The sequence below is a fragment of the Mus musculus genome, chromosome 7, assembly GCF_000001635.26.
Source record: "Mus musculus strain C57BL/6J chromosome 7, GRCm38.p6 C57BL/6J".
Lineage (NCBI taxonomy): Eukaryota > Metazoa > Chordata > Mammalia > Rodentia > Muridae > Mus > Mus musculus.
The window spans coordinates 11390712-11418140 of NC_000073.6; the positions used below are offsets into that span (position 1 = coordinate 11390712).

General features: G+C 39.7%; 1 protein-coding gene and 2 pseudogenes across 1 annotated transcript; 2 read left to right on the forward strand and 1 right to left on the reverse strand.

Annotated features, from left to right (window-relative positions):
- Window positions 2583–3423, reverse strand: Gm18123 (predicted gene, 18123; annotated as a pseudogene).
- Window positions 7204–11607, forward strand: Zscan4f (zinc finger and SCAN domain containing 4F). Its single transcript, NM_001110316.2, has 4 exons — window positions 7204–7285; window positions 7941–8412; window positions 10249–10408; window positions 10493–11607. Exons 2-4 carry the CDS (start codon window positions 8038–8040, stop codon window positions 11476–11478), a joined length of 1521 nt encoding a protein of 506 aa, NP_001103786.2. The 5' UTR covers window positions 7204–7285; window positions 7941–8037; the 3' UTR covers window positions 11479–11607.
- Window positions 24654–26065, forward strand: Gm18639 (predicted gene, 18639; annotated as a pseudogene).

Genomic DNA, 27429 nt, shown 5'->3' on the forward strand with positions numbered 1-27429 from the left:
ATAATTGTTGAAGCATCTCCTGTCTCAAGGTTGTGTAAAAATTGTTCTTCATCACCTCTGTTTGGCTAAATGTGGAGAGCTTTTGAGGTTGCTTCTAGGAAGGTCAACCTGATCAACCCCTAGACACGGTGAGAATGGGACTTTGTTTATTGCCTGTTTGATTACTTTTATTATTGTCTAGTTTGTTCCTTATTTATGCTTTGTTTTTTCTTAACTATTTTGTTTATGCCTTAGGACTGGCCATATACTTTGTGTGTACCTAGAATGGTATAAAAGCAGAATGGAAAAAAATAAACAGACCTTCAGCTTCAGAACTGGCTAGGGTCATGTTACAGTGTTGTCCAGTTGTCTTTTTCTTTTCAATCCTTGTTCCCTTCCTGAAGAACCCATTGACTGTCTGAGCTGGCTGGGTCAGTTAATAAAGATCTAAATAGACAATAGCTGGGCAGGAGAGATAAAATAGGATTTTCCATCCCAGTGAGGGGGTTAAAGGTGGGGGGCAGAGATCAAGAAGGGTGTCATGAGTGAGGCTTCATGAGGAGATGTTGGAGCAGGAGGAGCCAGGGAAAGACTAAGATGGCAGGTAACAAGACATGGGACTGGAAAATAATCCAGGCCATGATAGTCGGGTCAGAATAGATACATTTCTGTCCAGCTGTAATTCTTGAAGCTTCTGTATGAATATAATCTCTGTGTCATTATGTGGGAGGACACAGAAGAAAGACCACAGTTACACTTTTACATGACACAGTCCTCCTGCCTCAGCCACTTGTAGGCACACCCCACTACACTTGGTGTTTTCTTTTTCTTCTTCTTTTTCTCTGGAGAAAGGATCTTACCATGTAGCCATAGCTGAACTCAAAGACGCACCTGTTTCTGTCCCCTGAGTGTTAGTAAAGGCTTGTACCACCATGCCCAGATATACATTTGGTTTCTTTTAGTAAATATTGTGTGTATGTGCATGTGTGTGAATATTTTGACTGCATGTTTGTATGTATACTCCCTGCACACCAAGAGCCCAAAGAAGTCAGTTGCAAATGGAGTTATGGATTGGCTGTATGCCACCATGTAGATGCTTGGAACCAGCCTCAGTACTCTGCAAGAGCAATCACTGCTCTTAATACTGTGCTACCTCAGCTATATGGTTATATAGACAACTCTAGTCTTGTCTCAGAAAGGAGAAAAAAAAAAGAAAGAAAGAAAATGATTTGTAGTAGAACCATATAGCTATACCTAGCAGAGACATTATTCTCTACTTTAATAGGCTTGGAAAATATTAATTTTTTAATTGTGTCTCTGTGTGTCTATGCACACTGAAAAATGCCTGTGGCAGTTTGTGGTAGGAAGAGGGTATAGGATCCCATGAAGCTAGAATTACAGGCAATTGTTAACTGCTCGGCATGGGTGCAGGTAACTGAATTCAGGTCTTCTAGAAGAAGTTATGCTCTGTACCACTGAGTTATCCAATCAGAGTTTACCACCCCCACTGACTCTGAATTCTAATCTGAGGTGCCTGCTAAAGAAGGAGTCCACCACCCAGCTCCACTATATTTGTTTTTTAACCTGAAAAATTTTTGAAACAGTAGAAAACACAAGCTTTATTATTTTCACCCTACAAAGACAGGCAAAATTTTCAGCTGTATATTGTGAAGAAAGGTGTATATTTATATGATTAGAGAGGTGGAGAAATGGCTCAGCAGTTAAGAGAGTTTACACACACACACACACACACACACACACACACGCACACAGAGAGAGAGAGAGAGAGAGAGAGAGAGAGAGAGAGACTGAGAGACTGAGAGAGACAGAGAGAGACAGAGAGAAAGGTACATCTTGATAAAGGAAAACAAAAAGGCTGTTGGAATTTGCAAGAATACAGATATTTAGGAAAAATGTGGATCCTTATTGCCTAACATATGAAGTATTTCATGGCTCAAGTGTCCCTCGTTCATCACAAAGGTTATTGGTCTCAAGAATAATATCTTAGGACACAAAAATATGCAATACATGTTTACAGGATTGGTCTCAGCTCACTCCCCAACACCATGTGAATGCACAAGGCACAAGAAAGGGCCAAAGGCTTTGACTACTAAAACTCCCACCTCACTCCAATAAGCTGAGGAGTTGATATCACAGTGCCATAGGTTTGTCTGGGAGGTCTGAAGAGATCTGTGATTTTATTTTTGTCTACATCTGCTTTGTAAAACAATCCCTGAGATAACATGAGATTGTAAATTTCGAGTGAGATGTGGCTGAAATTTTCCTATATGAATTTAAAACAAGATCCCACCCCTACCACAACCCACCCCAAACCCTGGAGTTCTTCCTGGGTGAATTTTCAGAGGGGAAATAAGGCTGGGTCTGCTGCTGCTGTTGCTCTTCAGATGACAGGGTGTTCTGTAATAGGAAGGGGTTTGCTTGTTTGTTTGTTTGTTTGTTTTATAGTCAAGACACTTGAGCAGCTTCCCTTTGGTGTAGAGGATCAGATCCTGAAGAATACATTTCTTGTGACAAAAGATTTCCCTTTCCCCAGAAGGAGGTCACCGAGGATAACTGAGATCTGTGTGGCTGTGAATGGTCTTCCCTTCTCTGCCACACTGGTAGGGCTTCTGTCACTGCAGCTTTTGATGCTGATTGAGGGCTGAGCTGAGACTGATGACCTTCCCACGCTCACTGCACTTACACGGCTTCTCCCCAGTGTGGATGATGGCATGGTCTTCCCACACTCAATACTTCAAATGCGTTCCCCACTATGAACTCGCTGGTGCCTTGTAAGACCTGACAGGCACGGAAAGGCCTTCCCACACACCACACACTCATAGGGCTTCTCTCCAGTGTGGATGCTGAAGTGCTGGATGAGATCTTTCTGACTGGTGAAGGCTTTCCCACACTCTTTGCACTCAAAGGCATCTCCCCAGTGTGAATGCTCTGGTATGTCTTGAGGTACGACCAGTGGTTGAAGGTTTTGCCACACTGGAGGCACTGAAATGGCTTCTCCCCAGTGTGGACACATAGTGGTGGATCAGGGCAGCACTCTCAAGGAGGACCTTCCCACACTCACTGCACTCATAGGGCTTCTCTCCTGTGTGTGTCTGCTGGTGCCACAGGAGATATAACCTGTGTTGGAAGATCTGTCCACACTCAAAGCACTCATATTGGGTTCTGCCTGCTGTAGATGATGTAGTGTCAGATGAAACCTGGCCTATCTTGAAAAGCTTTCCCACATTCTTTACAAACAAAAAGTTTTTCAAGAGTGTGACTCCTGTTATGTAAAATGAACATAGAGCAGTGGGTGAAAGCTGTGCTGCACTCCTCACATTTATAAGGCTTCTCCCCACTGTGGATCCCCTGGTGCTGGGTAAGGTAGTGTTTGCAGTTGAAGGCCTGCTCACACTCCATATACTTGTATGGCTGGATCTGGTATCTCTGGTCTCCATGCAGTTCCAGGGAAGCCTGAGCCAACTTGTGAAATTCCAGGGGAACTCAGACTGCAATTTTCCACCCCTGGGGCAGGTTCCAGTGACTTCTCCTAGCCTGATGCCCACCCAAAGCAGGAGCCCTTGAGGGGAAAGCACAGTCAAGACTACCCAGTGCTCCCAGGGACTAAACCACCAATCAAAGAGTACACATGCAGGGACCCATGGCTCCAGCTTCATATGTAGCAGAGGGTAGCCTTGTTGGTCATCAATGTGAGGAGAGGCCCTTGGTCCTGTGAAGGATCAATGCCCCACTGTAGGGGAATGCCAGGACCAGAAAGAAGGAGTGAGTGGGATGGTGAACAGGGAGAGTGGGGAGGGGATAAGGGGCTTTTGAGGGGAAACCAGGAAAGGTGTTAACATTTGAAATAGAAATAAATAATCAAGAAAACCAGAACAACAACAACTACAAAACTCCAGGATCCTACCTCACTGAGTAGCCCCAGCCCTGAGAGGACTCAGGATCCTGCCATTTAACCCACATAATACTATGTATACTAATTTAAAGCCCGGCGTGGTGGGCACGCCTTTAATCCCAGCACTCCGGAGGCAGAGCCCTGTGGATTTCTGATTTTGAGGCCAGCCTGGTCTACAAAGTGAGTTCCAGGACAGCCAGGGCTATACAGAGAAAACCTGTCTCGAAAAACCAAATATATATATATATATATATATATATATATATATATATATATATATAATTTAAAATTTAAAATACAAGCCAAAATTTTCTTAAAGACTATGGTTTTATAGTTAATTTTACTGTATATTCACTGTAGTTCTAACAGTCAGTGAAACTCACTCTAAATATTTGCCATTGTCAATGTTATTCTTGTCTTATCAGACCTGGAGTTTGAAACCAGAGTCTCATACATGAAAAATGAGTATTCTGCCTCTGAACTACATTATTTCATTTTTTTATGAATTATATATCATTTTGACAAACTGCAGGAGAATGATATGTGTAGCCATATTACTTTGTAACATACATACTGTCCTGCTATTCTGTGCATTGAAACATGTCATGTCTGTGTCCCTGATGTTTTACTTGAAGAATATGGCATACAAGTTCCTTCTTCTTTGCTTTATAGAATATATTTTAAATTATAATAATTTCCTCTCTAAAAGTAATGTTTTTGTTAAGACCTATTAATTTGTTATAAATTTTGTTGGGATTACAAATACTTTTCTGAGAAAAGTTCGCATGTTGTACAAACTCTATTCATATAAAATACCTTTTCATATAAAAGAAGAATTGCTGTTTTATCCCCATTCTAACTCTTAGTATAAATAAAATAATGCAGTGGGTTGTTCTGATGCTGCTTATATTATCATGCTAAATATTGGCTTCTTAATCTGTGGTCGTCCACAAAGTACAGAGCTACACATCTACCAAATGATGTTATTTGAATATTGTCCCGAAATACAACTGGTCAAAAAAAAAAAAAAAAAAAAAAAAGCAACTTGCTATGACTGGTCATCTGAGGGAGAAAGGTGGAATTTGAGGATTAAGTGAAGAGATTGCTGGTAGAGGAAGAGAAAGAAGAAAGAAGACTTAAGTGGAGGAGGTTGCCATGGGAAGAGATGAAATATAAATTCTTGGAACAGAGAAATAGCAAGTATAAGGGACTTGATCGTTGGGGAATAAGCTGAAATAGCTGTAAATCTGCCTTATTTAGGCTTGAGTTTGTAAATAAAATAGCTAGATTGTGTTTTTTTTTTATATGGACAAGCTAGCATTATGGATCCCTTCCAACAGCAACAACCAAAAAATGATTTAAAAGCATGGCTTCTACCACCTTCCTAGTAGTAGCGGTTCCAGGACAACCTTACTTCTATCATCTTTTTCTTCTTCTTCTTCTTGATGCTTTTGTGCTTTTTTTTTTTTTTTTTTTTTTTTTTTTTTTTTTTTTTTTTTTTGGTGACACCTTCTCTTCATGCAAGCCTGGCTATGTTTGAGCTCTATTTGAAATCCAGACTTGCCTCAAAGTGATAGAGATGCTTCTGCATCTGTTTTCTGATCTAGGATTAAGTGTGTAGCAGGGATTAAAGGCACTAACCTCCTTCAAGTAATCTAATTGCTAAATTGAATTGTGCCCTTGAAATTCACTTTCAGGAAGAAAATAGTGAACAACAGTAAAGTGTTTATTGTTCTCATGAAAAAACACTTTCATCTGAATGTTTCTTCTTGTTAGTATTGCATTAATTCATTAATATACTGAACATCATCAATAGCAAAAAAAAAAACAAATGATACATTTTTACATGGTGAGTCAATCATTGTTGTAACAAATGGCTAATTCATTTGAAGAATTTGTAGTGCTTTCTTTGTCATGTGGCATTTTTTTTCCATAAAGGGAAGGGCAGCTTTAGGTTTAAGCATTCAAAATTTATGGTTTTGTGAATGTAAAAAAATTTAGAAGTTGTAAATCACTGATTTTCCATCCTATTTGGGGTAAGGGAAATTAAGGTTCTATGTTTTGGACTGAAGTTTAGCACAATCTCAGTGTTTGAAGATAAAACATCAACATGTGAATTTAGGGGTCACAATTGAACCTATCAATTAGCATGATTGGACAAATCAATTCACAAAGGCAACCACGTTTAAATCCACCACTATGGAATTAATGGCAAGGATGTGTCAACCTGATCCACACTGTAGGGCTATTATGTCTAGGCATACAAGGGAAAAAAATTGTCTCTAGATGAAGTAAAAGAAAACAGAGACAGAAAAACAAAAAGGATGTGTGAAGTAGTGAGGTCACTCTGGGATGTCAGCACTGAGGAGTTAAAAGTTATAGGATTGTAGTGCAAGATCATTCTGAACAAGTCAGTGAGATTGTGAGCAGACTAGGATACCATATAGACACTTGTAAAAAAACAAACAAAACAAAAAACAAATGAACAAACCAAACATGAGAGAGAGATGGAAAGATAGAGAAAACAAGAGAGAACAACAAAGACCACCACATTTTGCCACAAATTTTAATCTCTCCCTAGTATACAGTCCTCATATAATGTCCATGTTTTCCCAATAGGCAATGCACATTCCTCTCTACCAAAAGACATAAGTTCCCTTCAGCCTCGATCTTTACTATATTGTGCTACAGACACCTTCTGGATTCTTCTTGCCCTATCTGATCCTACTATCAAGGATTCTACAGGGTTCACTGAAGCATTTAGGATCTAATCTCTCTAGAAACCAGGAAATTGTAACAAGTTTCCATTGACTACTATGTGAGAACACAGGATCAGAGGTCATAGAAGATAAATGCCAATCTTGGAATTCCTCTTCAGTGTGGTACTATTTCCATTCACTACAGTGACTTACAACACTTGACTAGGAGATGATCTTCTTCCAAAGAAGAGTCAATCATTGCATTGGAGATGCAAATCTAGAGCTGACTTAGGATTCCTTATGTGATTCAATCAGCAGGAAAAGATGTCTTTCCCTATTTTGTTTGCTTGCTTGTATTTGATGCCCCCTTTTGGCATTATCTGTTCCTCTGGGTCAGACTGACCTTGGATCTCTGGGCTTAATAGGCAGTGCTGGGGACTACTGACTCTCCTGATTCAATTTCTATTACTTTGAGTACTATGGATAAAATGGTAATCTGCCCCACCCAGGAAAAGGAGTTTTGATAGAATCACTGTGTGAATTTAATCGTCATCAGTAACTGACTAACGGAAGCCAGGCGCTATAAAAGGGAACCAATCCTAATAGAACCTCAGATGAAGCAGAGCCAAGGCAGGGACACACAGTGCCTCCCTGGGCTTCTTGGCATCACCCTTGAAGTTCACTGGAGAAAGAGGTGAGGTGGAGGAATAGGTAAACTTTCCTTCCTAGTGGTCTTGAATGTGTAAGTATATGTTTATTTATGTGTGTGTCTGTGTGTTTATTTGAGGACTTGTGAGAAGATTCATCACAATTATGGGTAGATCTCAGTAGTTCAATATTGCCTTTTGGAAGCTTTCCTGATCAAGAGGTTGATTTTTCTAAACTCTAAAGAAAACTCTGAGTTGGTAACCATTCAGGTATGTGTGTGGATATTTGTTTGCCTCTCTGTGAATTTAATATTCCTGATTATTCATTTTAAATATTTTCTTATGAACGTATTATTCTCTGGTGCTTTAGAATGAGACAGAAGGGTGAAACTTAAAATTTGAGGAACAGCAGAATAACTCCCAACTTTTCCAAAGGGGGAACAGACAACATTGCTGTGTTCTTAAGATCTCATGACAGATCTAAGCACCCTAGATACAGGACTTTCTGGTTATTGAGTCAATTTTTTTTCTACTTTTCAGTTGTTTTGCCCATTTCCAATTCCATGCAAGCAGATTGAAAGGACTATAGTGAAACATTTACTGTCAGGAACCAATAAAACCATCTGTGACACAAATCTCATTTGGTTTTGTGTTTGTTTTGTTAACATTAATTATGTGTTTCTTCCTTTTTTAAATTCACAGCTTTTACAGTACATCCATCAACTGTTAGCATTTTCGTAAAGTCACAAAACAGATATTAAACTACTATAGTTGAATCTTTCACACCATTGTCACCACAATGGCTTCACAGCAGGCACCAGCAAAAGACCTTCAGACCAACAATTTAGAGTTTACTCCAACTGATAGTTCTGGTGTGCAGTGGGCAGAAGACATCTCTAACTCACCAAGTGCTCAGCTAAACTTTTCCCCAAGTAACAATGGCTGCTGGGCAACTCAGGAGCTGCAAAGTCTCTGGAAGATGTTCAACTCCTGGTTGCAGCCAGAAAAGCAGACTAAGGAGCAGATGATTTCTCAACTGGTCTTGGAGCAGTTTCTCCTCACTGGGCACTGCAAGGACAAGTATGCTTTGACTGAGAAGTGGAAAGCCAGTGGTAGCGATATGAGGAGATTCATGGAGAGTCTGACTGATGAGTGCTTGAAGCCTCCTGTCATGGTGAGTTCCTCCGGGGTTTAGTAGAAGGAAAGGCAGAAACATTTGGGGTTTGGGAAAAGTAGGGGGTTTTGTATTGTTTTGTTTTGTTTTTTCTTTGATTGCTTGTCTATGTTGTATTTTACAAAGGAGATTATATTCTGTAACAAAAATCTTTATACTGAAGAAAAATGATTGCCTCAAATTATCATGAATATAGCAGAAAGGAGCCTATCAATTAGGTTTGATATGCACAACTAAGTCTAGTTTATTTACATGTTAGTAGAGAGAATGAAGAATTGTCCTGGGGAGGACTTTAAGGATGTAGAAGAGATAACTTGTGTGTGAGACCCAGCTTGTTCCTGGAGATGCTTACTGAGTATTCATGAGGACTATGTTAGATCCTGCCATGAACACTTATACACAGGGTTCACAGTGCTAGCCTGTGATCCGTGGAAGTGTGGGGCAAAAATTTGGGATTAAATTGACTAGATGGATTCTCAAATTGGCTATTACATATCATTGAATCTCTGTCTAGAAAACTGAGGTGTCAGAATGGTAAAGTTCTGATATTGAAATATGGTTGGTGCTGTATACAAAACAGCACCATACCCATAAGAATTTCTGTGATGCATAATGGTGCTTCAGTCCAAACATTCAAATTTGGATAGACCTAATAAAGATTTAATTATGTTGGATGTTTTCTCAAAGCCGTGATTTGCAAAATTCTTAGTTATTTACAGAAATTGTGAAAAGTTGAAAATATTCTACCACCCCATACATGCATTCCTACATACCAATTAAAAATGCTTCCTATTTCAGATATTTTGTTTAGATTTTTATTGGTTTAGTTTTGTGGTTCATTTCCTGGTTGCTTGCTTGCTTGTATTTGTGATTTACAACATGGTTTGTTTGTTTGTTTGCTTGTTTGTTTATTTTTGGAGACAGGGTTTCTCTGTATAGCCCTGGCTGTCTTGGAACTCACTTTGTAGACCATGCTGTCCTAGAACTCAGAAATCTGCCTGCCTCTGCCTCCTAAGTGCTGGGATTAAAGGCGTATGCCACCACTGCCCTGCTGCAGCATTGTTTCTTTATGTAGTCTTCCTTGGCCTTGTAAGCAGAGGAATTACCCTCCCTCTGCTACTCAAGTGTTAGGTTAAATGGTTTTTGGGTTTTAGGTTTTGTTTTAGGGATTGTTTTTGTTTTGTTTTGTTTTGTTGAGACAGGATTTCTCTGTGGAGCCCTGGCTGTCCTGGAATTCACTCTGTAGATAGACCTGGCCTCAAACTCAGAAATCCTCTTTCTTCAGCCTTCCAAATTCTGGGATTAAAGGCACGTGCCACACAGCCCAGCTAAATTAAATCTTTTGACCACACCTTACAAGTTAAGAATTATACTGCATATACTCTTTGAGTTTTAATTTAAGTTTAAATTTTCATACTAAGTACACTGCTCCCCTAATATCTAGTCATGTTCCTGAGAACAGGCCTTGTGATTCTTTGAGACACTACATTCAAAACAAAGATCAGATAAAGTTAAGACAATCTGAAAACATGGGCTAGCCAGTTTAAGGAAGGCTTATCCTCCTTCAATGTGTTGACCAGTTAAAGAAACTATGGTTGGCAGAGCTCACAGGAACACAACTTTGTGTGTCTCTAGGGACAATGACTTGACATTTGGAAACACATTATCTATAGTGACTTTAGAATTCAGAATTTGTGAGTGCCAGGAATGATCATTAGACTTAAGGCCTAGACGAATGAGCTAGTCAATATTCCAGTGTCCCTGTGCTTGCAGGTTGAGGTTAGGTGTCTGCAATCCACGTGCTCGTGCATAAGAAGAACATGTCTTCCCTTACAGGTCCATGTTTCAATGCAAGGACAAGAAGCCCTCTTTTCTGAAAACATGCCATTAAAAGAAGTCATCAAGCTTTTGAAACAACAGCAATCTGCAACAAGGCCAACACCAGATAATGAGCAGATGCCAGTAGACACCACACAAGATAGATTATTGGCCACAGGTTAGTTGGTAACCTAGATAAAAGAGTCATGTTTTGAGGGGGTCCATTTTGGATACATTTTCATAGATTGTCTTCTTTCCAAAGGACAAGAAAACAGTGAAAATGAATGCAACAACTCTTGTAATGCTACTGAAGCAAATGTTGGTGAAAGCTGTAGTGGAAATGAAATGGACTCCCTTCTTATTATGCAGAAAGAACAGCACCCTGAGCATGAAGAGGGGAATGTTGTTTGTCAATTCCCTCATGGTGCCAGAAGAGCAAGTCAAGGCACCCCCAGTCATCATGTAGACTTCCCGAGTGCTCCGACTACTGCCGATGTCCCCATGGAGGAACAACCAAAGGATTTATCCAGAGAAAACATCTCTGAGGACAAGAACAATTGCTATAACACTTCCAGAAATGCAGCTACTCAAGTATATAGTGGTGATAATATTCCCAGGAACAAGTCAGACTCCCTTTTCATTAACAAGAGAATATATCATCCTGAGCCTGAGGTGGGAGATATTCCTTATGGAGTTCCTCAGGATTCTACAAGAGCAAGTCAAGGAACATCTACATGCCTGCAAGAGTCACTTGGGGAATGTTTTTCTGAAAAAGACCCTAGGGAGGTACCAGGGTTGCAGTCTAGGCAAGAGCAGCTTATCTCTGATCCTGTCCTTCTTGGTAAGAATCATGAGGCAAACTTACCATGTGAAAGTCATCAAAAGAGATTCTGTAGAGATGCCAAACTATACAAGTGTGAAGAATGTTCTAGGATGTTCAAACATGCCAGGAGCCTTTCATCCCACCAGAGAACTCACCTGAATAAGAAGAGTGAATTGCTTTGTGTCACCTGTCAGAAAATGTTCAAACGAGTCTCTGACCGCCGAACCCATGAGATCATACACATGCCAGAAAAGCCTTTCAAGTGCAGCACATGTGAAAAGTCCTTCAGCCACAAGACCAACCTGAAGTCTCATGAGATGATTCACACAGGAGAAATGCCTTATGTCTGTTCCCTATGTAGCCGTCGCTTTCGCCAATCATCCACTTACCATCGTCACCTGAGGAATTACCACAGATCTGACTGAACTATCTAACATCCTCAGCAGAGACTGGTAGGGCTTCAGCCTCAGTATGTCATCTTCAAAGAGAGAAGAATGTTGCAAGTAAATTGTACTGTCCCAATAATGATATAACATGCTTGTGGATTGCCACTTTTATGTTTTGTTTTGTTTTTTATTTTGTGTGTGTGTGTATGTAATTTTTTGTCTGTATTTCCATAGTTCCACAGCATAAGTTATTAGAATACTTTGCTGTTAATTCTTGAGTTGCTTCTTGCTTTTAGACAGTGTCTTTCTGGTTGACAGCTTTATAAACCTGTCTTTCTGGCACTAGAGTTTCCAAACATTTTCTGATCTCCACTTTTATTCTCTACAGTGTTCTTGACAGAAGCCTGGCATTCCCTCTGACATTTTTCTACATGTTGGGGTTTTCATCCCAAGTCTTAGGGTTGCAAGTTAAATGCATTGCCTCTTCAGACATCTCATGCCCTGTCTACTGCTTACAGTTCAAGAATATTTCTCTACATTACTAGAACGACATTCAAAGTGGAATAATAAATAAATAAATAATCAACAATTGCTCAGAGTAGTTTGGAGGATCCTCCCCTACCTGTTCAATTATCATTCTCCCGACATTCTGCGTAGCTCTGGTTTCAGAACACCTATGCACTTGGTTCAAGGAGCAGGATTTATGGATACTTGTCTCACATGATGAAAAATAGCTGACAAAAGCAAGTCTTTTTCCATGAATAACTTTCAAAAAACTAATGTTAAGAATGTGAAGTGGCATAAGAGTCATGTTGAGAAACAGGATTCTGTGCAGAGTTGAAGACAACAGGCACAGGCTAATTGAGTTGTTGGGGTCTGTGTATGTGCACTTGCGATTCCCATGTAAGTTCCCATATCAGGTAGAAACATTGAGGATGCATTATGACTTTGCCACTATGTTCCTGGTGATACCTTTCAGCACGCAATCAGAAGGCTTCAGTTTTAAAAGTACACAATGATCAGTACCCATAATCAGCTTCCAAATACTGACACCACTGCATACACTAGCAAGATTTTGCCGAAAGGACCCAGATATAGCTGTCTCTTGTGAGACTATGCTGGGGCCTAGCAAAATCAGAAGTGGATGCTCACAGTCAACTAGTGGATGGATCACAGGGCTCCCAAGGGAGGAGCAAGAGAAAGGACCCAAGGAGCTAAAGGGATCTGCAACCCTATAGGTGGAACAACATTATGAACTAACCAGTACCCCGGAGCTCTTGACTCTAGCTGCATATGTATTTAAAGATGGCCTAGTCGGCCAGCACTGGAAAGAGAGGCCCATTGGACATGCAAACTTTATATGCCCCAGTACAGGGGAACGCCAGGGCCAAAAAAAAAGGGAATGGGTGGGTAGGGAAGTGGGAGGGGGAAGGGTATGGGGGACTTTTGGGATAGCAATGGAAATGTATTTGAGGAAAATATGTCATAATATATATATATATATATATATATATATATATATATATAGTACACAATGGCCTTAGCTGACATGAATACCAACACAAGTTATACATTTCCCCACCTAGGATTTTATTGCTGGCATTGCTTGTTCTGGACCGAGTCGCCAGCATTTGGTTCTCTAACCCTTTTGATTTTGGCTTGTTCTTTGATCTTTATTTTTCTAGTGAAGTTGGATAATTTTGTTCCTCATTGTTTCAACATTAACGTTTAATGGATTTGAGTTTTTGGTTTAGTTTAGCTTTCTATATTTTGAGATTATAGCCTTTGCAGGATTTCAGAGGTTTGGATTAGCTTCAGTGCCATATTCAAATAAGGTTGCATCCTAAGGTTAGGCATTAAGCCTTGTACAGGTAAGCATCAGAGGTAGAATTCAGATGATAATACTGTGCTATCCAGATATGGAGAATCCCTGCAATCCTTGTACCTGGCATCTGTCAGCAGGAACACTAGAATCCAAATCATTCTCTGTTAAAAGACTCACAACATATCTTTCCTAAAAACAAAATGATAAAATAAATAAGTAGCCTACCATCACCACCACCACCTAAACCAAGAAAAACAAACAAACAAACAACGCAAATACCAAAAACAAAAAAACCAACCAAACAAACAAACAAAAAAACCCCTGAAAACACCATCTCACACAAACCTGAGAAAATGGAGTTACAACACTTTAATTCCAGCAGTGTATAAAGGCAGAGGCAGGTACTTAGGCCTGGGCAGGGCAGGTGCCTATGCAGAGGCATAAGCAGGGACAGTGGCATATCTCTGATTCTGTGGCCAACTTTCAATAACAGGTTTATGAACCTATGTGAGGAAACCTCATTGTGGCTAGATGACATGCTCATAAGGTTTAATGTCAGATATTTACATTACATTTCATAAAATTTGCACGATTATAGTTATCAAGTAGCAACAAACATGTCTTTGTGGTTGGGATCCACCCCAGCATGAGGAACTGCATTACAGGGGTGCAGAATTTAGAATGTTGAGAACCACTCTTCAAGAAGTTGAGAAAGAAGATCCAAATGGCTGAAATGTAAATAACTAAATAAAAAAATAAAATAATTAAAAAAAAAGAATAACAAGTTTTAACCAGACTGTGCTGGTGAGTGTCTTTAATTCCAGCAGAAGAGGGTGAGGCAGGCCGATCTCTGAGCTGAGGACAGCATTATATAGAAAATTCCAGGACATGCAGAGCTACACATGGAAACCATGTCTTTTAGGGAAGGTGAAGGTTAAGAATACCAGTTTTTAAATATGAATACTTACTTTTCTCTTTTGGAAAGATCCATGAGAGAAATCTCTTACATCAGACTCATTGAATTTTTTCCTTCTATTTGCCATGATGTTATCTGAAACCTTGATAAAGAGAATGATACAGCTATTACATTTGTGATTGAGCATAACAGAGTCATTCATTCTCTACAGTTTGCTTAGTTTTATAACCCCTTCACAGCACAAACACATTTTTCTGATGATTTGTTAGTGTCACTCCTATCTATGGGTATAGATGGAATAGTGTAAAGAGTGCTATACCACTGCTAAGCATATCCCCCCTCCCCCAAAAAAAAAACATAAAATAAGGGCACATGCTCCACTATGTTCAGAGCAGCCTTATTCATAATAGCCAGAAACTGGAAACAAATCAATATGTCCCTCAACAGAAGAATGGATACAGAAATTGTGGGATATTTACATACTGGAGTACTACTCAGCTATTAAAAACAATGGCTTCATGAAATTCACAGGGAAATGGATGGAACTAGACTAAATCATCATGAGTGTTGTAACCCAAACACAAAAGAACACACATGGTATATACTTACTGAGAAATAGGCTTTAGCCTGAGAACTCAGAATAATCACATTACAACCCACATACCTTATGTAGATTAAGAAGAAAGACTAAAGTGTAGATTCTTCAATCCTACATAGAAAGGAGAACACAGTAATCACAGTACCAAGAGGGAAGGAGGGACCTGGGATGGAGAGAGAAGGGAGAGGGAAAAAGGGGGACAGGAACAGGTATTAGAAGGAACAGGAGAGAAGTGCAGAGGATCAGGAAAGTGAATGGAAACATGTAGGAGAGGGGCAAGGGGAAATGCAGGTAGCCACTAGAAAGTCCTAGACTCCAGGGATATGAGAGGCTCCAAGAAGACAATAACAATTATTTAGCCAAAAACCCAAGAAAGAGGAGATACAACCTGTAGAGACAACCAACAGTATATAGGCACAACCCCTATAGAGAGATGGGGCCACCCAATCATCTAAATTTTTAACCCAGAAATGTTCATGTCCATAGGAAAAACAGGTGCTTCCTCCCTCTGAGGGCTCTGACATATTAAAACACCTTGCATGGAAAAAATGCCAATACTCTCTGCTCTAATTTTTGTTATTTTAAGGGAATACCCCCCAATGGGTTGCCTTCCCGTTAGTTATAGAACTTTTCTTTCTGAACCTCCAGATAGATCAGTTCCAGATACAAAGCCCCCACATCTTAGAAAGTTAATGTGGGAGCTTTCTTTCTTTCTTTTAAAAATTACATAAATAATGCATTTGCTTTATTATTCTTTTATACAATTAGTTAATTTATTTTTTACACTCCATTATTTATTTGCCCCTTCCACCCTCCTATCCCATACCTCCTTCTCACGCCCCTGTCTCCACATGGATGTCCCCACTCTCCGCACCCCACCTGACCTCTTAACTCCCTGGGGCCACCAGTCTCTTGAGGATTAGTTGCATCATGTCTGAATGAAAATAGACCCAGCAGTCCTCTACTGTTTGTGTGTTGGGGGCCTCATATCAACTGGAGTATGCTGCCTTTTTGGTGGCCCAGGGTTTGAGAGGTCTCCGGGTTCCACGCCAATTGAGATGTGTGTTTCTCCTACAGGGTCATCCTTCTCCTGGGCCTCTTTGTCCTTAACTAATTCAACAACGGGATCACCTGCTTCTGCCCATCGCTCTGGGTGCAAATATCAGCATCTGACCCTTCCAGCTGCTTGTTGGGTTTTTCAGAGGGCAGTAATGATAGATCCCTTTTTGTGAGCACTCCACCAGCCTCAATAATAGTGTCAGGCCTTGGGACCTCCTATTGACCTGGATCCCACTTTGGACCTGTCACTGGACCTTCTTTTCCTCAGTCCCCTCTCCATTTCCATCCCTGTAATCCTATTAAACAGAAACAATTATAAATCAGAGTTGTGACTGTAGGATGGCTCTCCTCTCCCTTATTTGAAGCCCTGTCTTCCTGTTGGAGGTGGGCTCTATAAGTTCCCTTTCACTGCTGATGACATGTCATCTAAGATCCCTCCCTTTGAGTCCTGAGAGACTGTCACCTCCCAGGCCTCTGGTGCATTTTGGAGGGTTTCCCCTGCCCCACCTCATATCTCCTGAGGCTACCTGTTTCCATTCTTTCTGCTGGCCCTCATGGCTTCCTTCAGTCTTTTCCCCTGAATCAGTACCAGATCAGGTTCTCCTCTCCTCCCTATTTCCCCCCACTTTTTCTCTCAGATGCCTTCCTCCCTCCTAACTTGTGATTGCTTTCTTCTCCCTCTAAAGTGGGACTGAAGTGTCTTCATTTGGGCACTTCAGGTTCTTGATCTTTGTGAGGTCTGTGGAATGTACCTTGGGTGCTCTGCTATTTTGTTTGTTTGTTTCTTTGTTTGTTCTGTTTTGCTTTCTCCTGCTGACATCTACTTATTAGTGAGTACATGCCATGCATGTCCTTTTGGGTCTGAGTTACCTCACTCAGGATGATATTTACTAGTTCCATACATTTACCTTCGAAATTCAGGATGTCTTCATTCTTAATAGCTGCTGAGTACTATACCATTGTTTAAATGAACCACATTTTCTTTATCAATTTTTTTGTTTTGGGGCATCCAGGTTGTTTCCAGCTTCTGGCTATCACAAATAAGGCTCCTATGAACATAGTGGAACACATGCCCCTGTGGCATGGTGGATCATCTTTTGGGTATATTCCCAAAAGTGGTATAGCTGAGACTTCAGGTAGATCCATTTTCTTTTTCTTTTTTAAAAGAGATATTTATTATTATAAATAAGTTCACTGTAGCTGACTTCAGACACACCAGAAGAGGGCATCAGATCTCATTTTGGGTGGTTGTGAGCCACCATGTGGTTGTTGGGGATTTGAACTTAGGACCTTCATAGGAGCAATCAGTGTCCTTACCCACAGAGCCATCTCACCAGCCCTAGATTTTTTTATAGAGTAGTTGGACCAGTTTGTGATCCTACCCTCAATGGAGGACTGTTTCTCTTTCTCCATATCCTCTGCAACACATGTTGTCACCTGTGGTTTTGATCTGAACCATTTGGATTGGTGTAAGGTGGAATCTCAGGGTTGTTTTAATTTGCATTTCTCTGACCACTAAGGACTTTGAACATTTCATTAGGTGCCATTCGAGATTCCTCAGTGCTGAAATCTCCATTTATTTCTTTACCCCATTGTTGGATTGGGTTGTTTGGTGTTTTGGTGATTAGCTTCTTGAGTTCTTTATATATTTTATATATTGGCCCGCTAGAGAACTTCTCCAGCTGATAAACAACTTCAGCAAAGTGGTCAGATATAAAATCAACTCAAATACATCAATAGCCTTTCATTATTAAATGGATAAACAGGCTGATACAGGAATTAGGGAAACAAATCTCTTCACAATTGTCATAAATAATACAAAATATATAGGGGTAAGTCTAATCAAACAAGTGAAAGACCCGTATGACAATAACTTCAAGTCTCTCAAGAACAAAATCAATGAAAATGGAGAGATCCCCCATGATCATGGATTGGCAGAATTAGCATAGTAAAATTGGCCTTCTTACCAATGGTAATCTATAAATTCTATGCAATCCCCATCAAATTCCCGAAACAATTCTTTAAAGACATAGAAAGAACAATTCTCAAATTCATCTGAAAAGGTGAAACAAAATAACAACAGCAACAAAAAACCAAAAATCAAAAAAAAAAAAAAAACACCAAAAAACGAAAAAACACACACCACCACCAAGAATTAAAAAACCAGAATAGTGAAAAACATTTTTAACAATAAAAGAATGGTTGCAGGAAACCACCATCTCTGACCTGAAGCTTTAGTACAGAGCAATAGTGATTAAAAAAAAAACTGCATAGTATTGGTACAGAAACATATACATTGATCAGTGGAATAGAATTGAAGACTGGAAAATAAAACTTACGGATAGTTGATCTTTGACAAAGAAGCCAAAAAGATAAAATGGAAAAAAGAAAGCATCTTCAATAAATGATTCTGGTCTAACTGGCTGTCTGTATCTAGAAGAATGAAAATAGACCCATATTTGTCACCTTGTTCAAAGCTCAAGTACAAGTGGATTAAAAACGTCAACATGAAACAAGATACACTGAATGTAACAGAATAGAAAGTGAGAAAGAGCCTTGAACTCATTGGCACAGGGGGGAATTTCCTAAAGAGAACTCCAATGGCTCATGCTCTAAGATCAAGAATTGGCAAATGGGACCTCATAAAACTAGAAAACTTCTGTAAGACAAAGAACATATTCAGTAAGATAAATTGGCAACCTACAGATTGAGAAAAAAATGTGGGAGCTTTTAATAATGATGTCAGGGTATTATAACTGTAATGAAAGTTTTATAAGGCCAAGAGAGACTATGCCTCCAAAGAATGTCTACAAGAATATCAGGATAATGATAAATTGTGGGTATCCTTGCTTCAAGATGTCTTAATTGTGGATCTAGTTCTTGGGATTCAGTATAAGATCCTTGGAAAAACCAATAAATAATTTATAACTATTCTATAAGCTCACCATTTTATGAATATAAAAAACATTTAAGCCAGGCAGTGGTTGATGCATATATTTAATCCCAGCACTTGGGAGGTAGAGACAGGCAGATTTCAGAGTTCCAGGACAGCCTGGCCTAGAGAGTAAGTTCCAGGACAGCCAGGGCTACATAGAGAAACCCCAGTCTTGAAAAAACAACAAAACAAAACAAAACAAAACAAAACAAAACACAAACAAAATACCAAAACAAAAACAAACAAACAAACAAAAACAACCCACAAAAACGAAAACCAAAACCATTTAATCAATGAGTTACAGCTTTTTCATTGATATAGTCCTCATACATTTACAAATGAGTCTGTAAATAGATGATTTGCTGCAGGATGGGTGGAATCTGTTTATGCCAGTCACTCTCCTTTACATAATATTACTAATATTCTTCCAGGATTATTTAGGCATTTTGCTGCAACTAACATGGTCCTTTTAAAAAGCCTAAGGAAGCTAAGAGCATTCCTTTGGCAAGTAGATCTTACCTAAGCTTTTGGTATACTAGCTGGACAATCCTCAGATTTGAAAATTACTAAGGTAGAAGGATCTTATCAGGTAAGCTGTTCCAAATGTATTTTAATTAATTGTGTTGATCCTATATCAATTAAAAATTATTGTTATTTTGTTATTACAAATACTTACTTATATTATACTTCTTGTAGATTTAAAAGATGATGTTTGGTTTGACAAAGTAGGCTTACAAATGCTTAAAAGAGTTAATGCACTAATTAAACCAAAGCATTTTGTTGTGGCTCTGATTTTAGGCATTAGTGCTTTAATAGCCATCCTTACTTCACTTTCAGTCTCAACAGTCACCTTAGTCTCAGATATGAAGTCTGCACAGTTTGTTAATGATGTAAATAAAAATGTCTCTTTAACACTTGCAAGACAATGAGTTACAGATAAAATATTAGAAGTAAAAAGTGGTGCTGTAGAGGATGTAATTTTATCACAGGACAAGAAGTGGAAAATATTAAAGTTAGCTTTTTACCAAGTGCCATGCCAGCTTTCAGTAATGTGTGTAGCGCCATTACCTTATAATGAAAGTCATAATTGGAATTTTACTAAAAATTTGTTGAGAATTTGGAAAGACAATGATATTACTCATGACATGGCTCAATTACAAGCCCAGATCTCTGCTGTAAGCAAAGCACATGTTGAATCTATTAGCATAGAGGATTTGACTCAGTCTATTAGCTCTGGTTCATGGTCATTAAACCCTGTTAGTTGGTTACATTGAATTATTCTTGTCATAGGAATAAGTCTTATTATTATTTTTTTCCAGTCATCTTCTGTCTACAGCTCTACAGTCAAAAGAGATAGTTGTGAGTTCCACAGACTGAGAATAAAACTTCAACAGAAGGAGGCCTTCTAGAATCTGTTGTGGAACTCTTGCCCAGAACAACATACTGAGCCATAGTTCTCATGGCAATGTATCTGTTTTGTTTCCTTTTATTCCTTTTCTTATTTATGACATGTTCCTGGTAGCCTAGTCCAAGATCTTAAGGGAGAATAATAGGTAAGAAACCATCTCTTGATATGGGGTAACTAACATGACCTTATCCCCAGGAAATCCAACACTTTTCTTTATAAATCATTTACAAAATTATATAATTGTACTATGATAGATAAATCTTTTCCAACAATAAAATTTCATATGGATACACATTTATCATCAGAAGAGGGTTTTGTTATATGCTTAAGAAAGACTAAAATAAAAGAAGTAAAATAATTTAACTTTAAACATTGAAGATTTATAAAAAAAAAGTCAGGCACTAGATGTTAAAAAATAATTGACCATAAAGACATATTAATCTGCTCTTGGAAATATGCCACTAGCCTTGGATGACTGAATATTGCTTTCAGAGTTGTAACACTTGGATGATTTCTATAAATAGTAATACTACCTGTTCTCTTTGTAATTCACTGAATACATCTTTTCAGAGTTGTAATGTTTGCTTGATTTTTGTGCTTTACTGTGCCAAATGATAATGATGGTATTTGAGATTGCTTCACTGAACATGTCTTTTAAGAGTTGTAATATATATGTTTTTAATGTATAAAAACCCTAGCTTGAGAGCTGCAAAATAGACTCAGATTAAACCTGCCTCTATGTTTGTTTCTGTTTGTCATTGGTGAATCCTTACCCACCTAGCCTTCAAGGACCCACATTCCAGGGACCCCATACTTGATCGGGGTGATCCATGACAGAGAGGGACAAAAATTAGAACAGAGACTGAAGGAAAGGCCATCCGGAGACAATCCCACTTTGGGACCTTTCCCACCTCCAGTTGCTAAACAGCCATACTTCCTGATGCCAAGAAGTGCTTGATGAAAGAAGCCTGATATAGCTGTTTCCTGAGCGGTTCTACCAGCACCTGACCAATACAGATGCAGACACTTACAACCAACCATCAGACTGAGCCTGAAAATACCAATGGAAGAGTTAGGGGAAGGACTGAAGGAGCTTACAGCCCCATAAGAAGAACAATATCGACTACTTAGAACACCCAGAGCTCCCATGGAGGGAGCCAGGACTCCATATACATATGAAGCAGAGGATGGCCTTATTTGACATCATTGTGAAGGGAGGGACTAGAGAAGGGAGATGCTAGAGTGATGAGGTGGGAGTGGTTGAATGGGTGAAGATGTGACCTCATAGAGGTAAGGTGAGGTGACTGAGGGGGGATGGGATGGGTATTTCTGGAGGAGTAAACTGGAAAGGGGATATAATTTGAAATGTAAGTGAATAAAATGATGTTTTAATAAAAGTACATTCCAGCTATGACCATTTAGAAAAAAATTAAGGCCTTCATTATTGATGGGGACTTTGAGGAACACTACCATTGATTCCTGGCCTGAACTGTAGGGCAAGGCTTCCTGTAAAGCAATGCTTCTCAAACAGTGTGTCATAACAACTGTAGAACACATATTTCCTCTGGTCTTAAAATGTGCAACTCTTGGGCAACATGAGAGGGACACCAACTTTGAGAGAACAGGGAAGAAGGAGAGAATATGGCTTCCACAGATTACAGTGCCTAAAGCCAAACTGCAAACTAACAGGGCTACAGTGCCTACCCAGCCCAGCCAACTCAAAGACATACACAGACCACCCAGGCATATGGGCAACAAAGCCAGGGAACCTATAGACAGCCTACTGATATCTGCTATACCCACTGGCACCTATGGGCAGATTGCATAGGGAACTTCTTATGGGCAGCCGCCTACTGGTTATATCACTCCAACTTCCCCCAGGCATATGGTCAGCCTGCCCAAGGATATGGCACTGATGCTTATGACACCAACAATTCTACACTCATCAAAACACAGGCCTTTTACACAGCTCAGTCTACATATGTCACCCAGGCTGCCTGCTGAGCTTATGATGAGCAGCTAGTAGCCAGCACCCAGAATCCATGCCACCTAAAAGACAACAAAATGGTACCAAGCACACTTAGACTAGTCAAACTCAATCTATCACAGGGGGATTATAACCAGCCTAGTCTAGGATACAGATGACCATTATCGCCAAACCCTCAGAAGATATACTAGGCAGCCAGTTATAACACCTCCATCATATCTTATCTTGTATATGGTCACCTTTATAAGACTTGCCTTGGTCAGTCATAATGTCTGTTCACAGCAGTACAAGTTTAACTAAGACAGAAGTTAAAAGACAAGGAGTAGGATATTGCTAGTATAGGCCTGACCTTATTTATTTATTTATTGGAAGAATGTGGATATGGGGACTTTGGATTTGGAATGCATTGGAATGATTTAAATGGGGCAAAAGGAACTACAATATTAAGAATATGGAATAATTTATTACTGAGAAATGGTTTGAATTGTGCAGACCTGGCCTAAGAGGTTTCAGGGGAGATTTTCAATATGTGTCCTAAAGAGTGCTTTTGTGATAGTTTGGGGAAGAATGTGGTCCAATTTTGCTCTTCTTTTAAGAGCCTGTGTGAGGCTAAAGTAAAGAAAGTCAGATTAATTAAATTGAGAAAGAAAGTCTCAGAAACGCCCATCATAGACTTTTTTTTCCCCTCTGGTTAAGTTTCCCAAAAAGCATTTTAAAGAAGCATGGTAAGCTGATAAAGGAAAAATATAAAATATATAATCTGAGTATAAAGGGCACAAGGAAGTAAAATGGAGCTGAATTCAGTGTTCATGATATTAAATTGAACTAAGGGAGTAGTGCCCTTGTGGCAAGAACCTACCCAACTAAATTTAGATCCAAGCATGATGGTACACATATTTAATACCAGCAGACAAAGTTGAGCAGATCCCTGAAGGAAGACAGCCTGAGACAGAGCATGTTCTAGGTGGGGGGGAAAAAAAAAGCTTAAATCCAGGTGTGGTAACACACACCTTTAAACCCAGGAGTCAGGCATTCTGATATCTAAATTCAATGTCAATATACAGAGCATGATACAGGACAGCCAAGCTTAGGCAGTGAAGAAGTTAGAAAAGAGGAAACTAGTGATAATGTAATAAAACAAGAGGCCCATGTTTGAGCTGTTGCAAGCTTCAGGACATAACAGCTTGGGACATGTTTCTCAAACTTTATAGTCAAGAGGAAATGAGACTACTGCTGGTTAGCTGAAGCTAAGGAATTAGTGGTGACCAGCATCATTGAGGTGAAAACTTCTGGGACGTGTTTACTGAGAGCGCAAAATCATGGTCCAGAGATAGCCAAGGTTGTTCATCATGCTGCAGCTATACTTGGTGTGTAAGAGTCACCCAGGTTGTACTAGTTTTGAATGCATGAAGGGGTCATGAATATCAGCTGAGGCTTAGCACTGTGAGAAGCCATTGAAGGCTTAGCTGCAGATGCAGCTGATATCCCGGGAATGATGGGGTTATAGAAAGAATTTGAAGCTTGACATCATGAAGAGAGCCTATAAGAGGTTATTGTTGAAGCCTAGTTGCAGGTAAATACCCCAGCATACTGGAGAATCCAGTCCCATGGGATGCTCACCAAGAACAAAAGCAGCAGTGGAGTGGATGAACCTGAGCTTGGAGTGATACAGAGAACAGAGCTGGAGACCTGACACCTGCCCCTAGGAGGAGCCCAGAAGATCATGTATGGATCCTGGTTTCAAAGAAGCTGTAACATCCAAGTTGCCTCAGAGACCCAAGAGTTTCAAGGTGCCAGAGCCAATGGATATCTCCTCAGCAATGCTGGTAACACAGAATGGAACCAGCTCAGGAAAAGAAGTTTGTTGCCATCAACAAAGATGCAAAAGGTGATGCAGAACTGACAACTGCTTTGACATCAGACATGGAGATACAAAGTTTAGAGTTTGCACAGCTGATTCCTGTCTTGATTTGGAGACTAAAGATAAGTGTTTGGCTGGATCTCAGTAGAGACCTTGAACCTTGGAATTTTAAAATTGATACTGCTGTACACTATGTGGACTTTAAAAGTTGGACTAAATGTACTTTTTTGTTTTATATGACTAGCTATGGCCTCCATAGACTCGTAGTTGAATAAGCCAACTGGAGTCACATAGTGGAATGTCATGGTTTGAGTATGCTTGGTCCATGGAATAGCACTATTTGGAGACGTGTCCATGTTTGAATAGGTGTGTCACTGTCGCCATGGGCTTCAAGAACCTCATTCTAACTGCCTGGAAATCAGTCTTGCACTAGCAGCCTTCAGATGAAGATGAAGAACTCACTGTTCTGCCTGTACCATGCCTGCCTAGATGCTATCATGCTGCTACCTTGATGATAATGGACTCGCCCTCTAAACCTGTAAGGCAACCCCAATTAAATGTTGTTTTTTATAAGATGTACCATTGTCAGGGTGTTGGTTCACAGCAGTAAAACACAAAATAAGACAGTTACTCCCCTCAGACTGGATCCTATAGCCAGGCTAAAAATCAATATAGCCAACAGAGTAGCAGCTATGGACAGCAGAGTTCATTTCAAAACAACCACTCCAGTTCATGGGTATTTATTGGCAGAAATATGGAAACTTTTCCTGACAAGGGGATAACCAGAGCTTAAGTGATCCTGATAATTGTGCCAGGAGAAGAGGGAGATTTGATTCTAGAAGCATTAGCAAAGGTGGGCAGGGAGGAGTGGAATGGGTAGTGCTGGAAATCAAGGGGTCTTCAATAAGCCTGCTGGACCCATGGATGAAGGACCAGATCTTAATCAAGACTTTCCTATAGACACCGATGAAGACTCTGACAACAGTGAAATTTATGTGCAAGGATTAAGTGACAATGTGACTTTGGATGATCTGAAAGACTTCTTTAATCCGTGTGGGACTGTCAAGATGAACAAAAGAACTGGTCAAGCCATGATCAATATCTGCAGGGATAAGGAAACAGGAAAGCCTAAATGTGATGCCGCAATGTTCTACAAAGCTCCACCATCTACCAACAGTGCCATGGAATGGAGATGGAAAAGATTTTCAATGAAGCAAACATAAAGATTCTCTACCCCGAAAGAAGCCTCTAATGAACAGGGTGCAGGGTGGCATGCAATCACGTGACGACAGAGGGATACCACCACCACTTCGTGGAAGTTCTGGTTGCCCAGGATGTCCTGGAGGAACCTTGGTTTATATGCCAGGCCATGGAGGAGGTAGCAGAAGCTTCCTCACAAGAGGGCCTCTGAGGCTCAAGAGGGAATCCCTTTGGAAGGCAAAATTTCCAGCAGCAAGCAGTGTCTGGCAGTGTCTCAATCTGGGCTGTGGAAACCAAATGTCACCTGGAGAACAGAATTCGACCAGAGTTAGGCCCCTAATGCTGAGGGTTCCTTCTTCCACCATTTCCACCTCAGGGTGGTAATCATAGCTGAGGCAGCCCTGGTGGCATGTGAGGAGGAATAGTTGGACTGATGGGCTAACTGCGATTATCGTGGCTGAATGTTGAGAGGTGGTAGAGGTGGAGACAGATAAGACTTCTGAGGAGGCCTCAGCATGGACCAGGTTGGGCTTTGGTACAGGAAGACAAGGTAGTCCTAGTGGCCCTCCTGGACCTTTATTGGATCAGACTGAAGGAACAGGCAGACTTGGAGGTCCTGGGAAATTGGATAAAGGTGAGCACCATCAGGAACACAGAGACTAGCCCTACTAGAGACATGCAGAGCTGCATTGATGACCAGATATATGTTTTAAAATAGAAAATGTTTTAATTGTATAATTCCATGTTTATAATGTTGGTGAGAATATTATGTTTATTCTTTGCCTGTAATTTTTATTTTTATCATTTGTGAGGAAACATTAAAACAAGCTGAATAGTGAAAAAATCCACATCCATATGTATTTTTAATTGTTACAGTAGTAGTTTTGCCACTGAATAGAGTATAAGTCTTTGATCCTAGCAGAAATCTATGCATTCCATTACTCATAAACCATGGATTAAGAATCATCACTATAGAGCAAGTCACAAATCCAACCAGGAAAATACTGTGTACCCCAATAAGAGTTATGCTAACAATGTGGCAATGGTAGTGTTACTAAAATGGACATTGGTGAAGTTCACAGTGTAAAAAGCTCGGTAACTTTATTCCTCCAACATCTTGAATGCACTCAGGAGCTATAAAAGTAACCCAACAGTTCTGAATTGTCCTGGTCAATAGGAACTTGATTTCTCATGTCCCATCTCCAAAGTTTGTGATACATTCAGCAAGAAGGACTTGCTATTACATTCTGGTTGGTAGTCAGTTCAATGACAATTGTGTGAATTATTTTGGGTGTCCCCACATACTCAGAACAAATACATAAGAGAAGGTATTCTACATACAACTTCTTTGTCAGTGACTTATGGCTTCTGAGATGAATATAATACTGTTAAGGATAAGGCCAAATAAAGACTCACACAGACAAGCTATACAAGACACAGACAAGTATAAAGTACTGTCCATTTTCACTTTTGATCATCCTAAGTGTTGTTCCCTTCTTTCCACCCTCATCTATTTTCCCAGTTTGTATAAAGGGAAGTAGTTTTCTGAAATGAGTAAAATATACCATAAGCATAAATATTTGAGAGATTGCATATACATATATGTACATATCCATATATGTATGTATGCATCGGTGTGTGTCTGAATGTACTTATGAGTATTATATATATACATATATATATATATATATACATACATCCATATATATACATACATATATATATAATTTATGTGTTGGGAATTTTACATTAATATTTGTATATATGAATTTATCTCCTCATAATAACTTATTAATTTTGCATTAGAAACCTGAGCCATTTTGAAGTTAAAATATATATTTCATTGAAAATTTTTTTTCCATTTTTTATTAGGTATTTAGCTCATTTACATTTCCAATGCTATACCAAAAGTCCCCCATATCCACCCACCCCCACTCCCCTGCCCACCCACTCCCCCTTTTTGGCCCTGGTGTTCCCCTGTACTGGGGCATATAAAGTTTGCAAGTCCAATGGGCCTCTCTTTCCAGTGATGGCCGACTAGGCCATCTTTTGATATATATGCAGCTAGAGTCAAGAGCTCCGGGGTACTGGTTAGTTCATAATGTTGTTCCACCTATAGGGTTGCAGATCCCTTTAGCTCCTTGGCTACTTTCTCTAGCTCCTCCATTGGGAGCCCTATGATCCATCCATTAGCTGACTGT

Excerpts from the sequence above, each read along its gene's own strand:
- Zscan4f (NM_001110316.2), top strand. The coding sequence starts at position 8,038 with ATGGCTTCACAGCAGGCACCAGCAAAAGACCTTCAGACCAACAATTTA. Across the intron at positions 8,413-10,248 it reads GCTTGAAGCCTCCTGTCATG|GTCCATGTTTCAATGCAAGG; the intron begins GTGAGTTCCTCC and ends CTTCCCTTACAG. Across the intron at positions 10,409-10,492 it reads AGATAGATTATTGGCCACAG|GACAAGAAAACAGTGAAAAT; the intron begins GTTAGTTGGTAA and ends TTCTTTCCAAAG.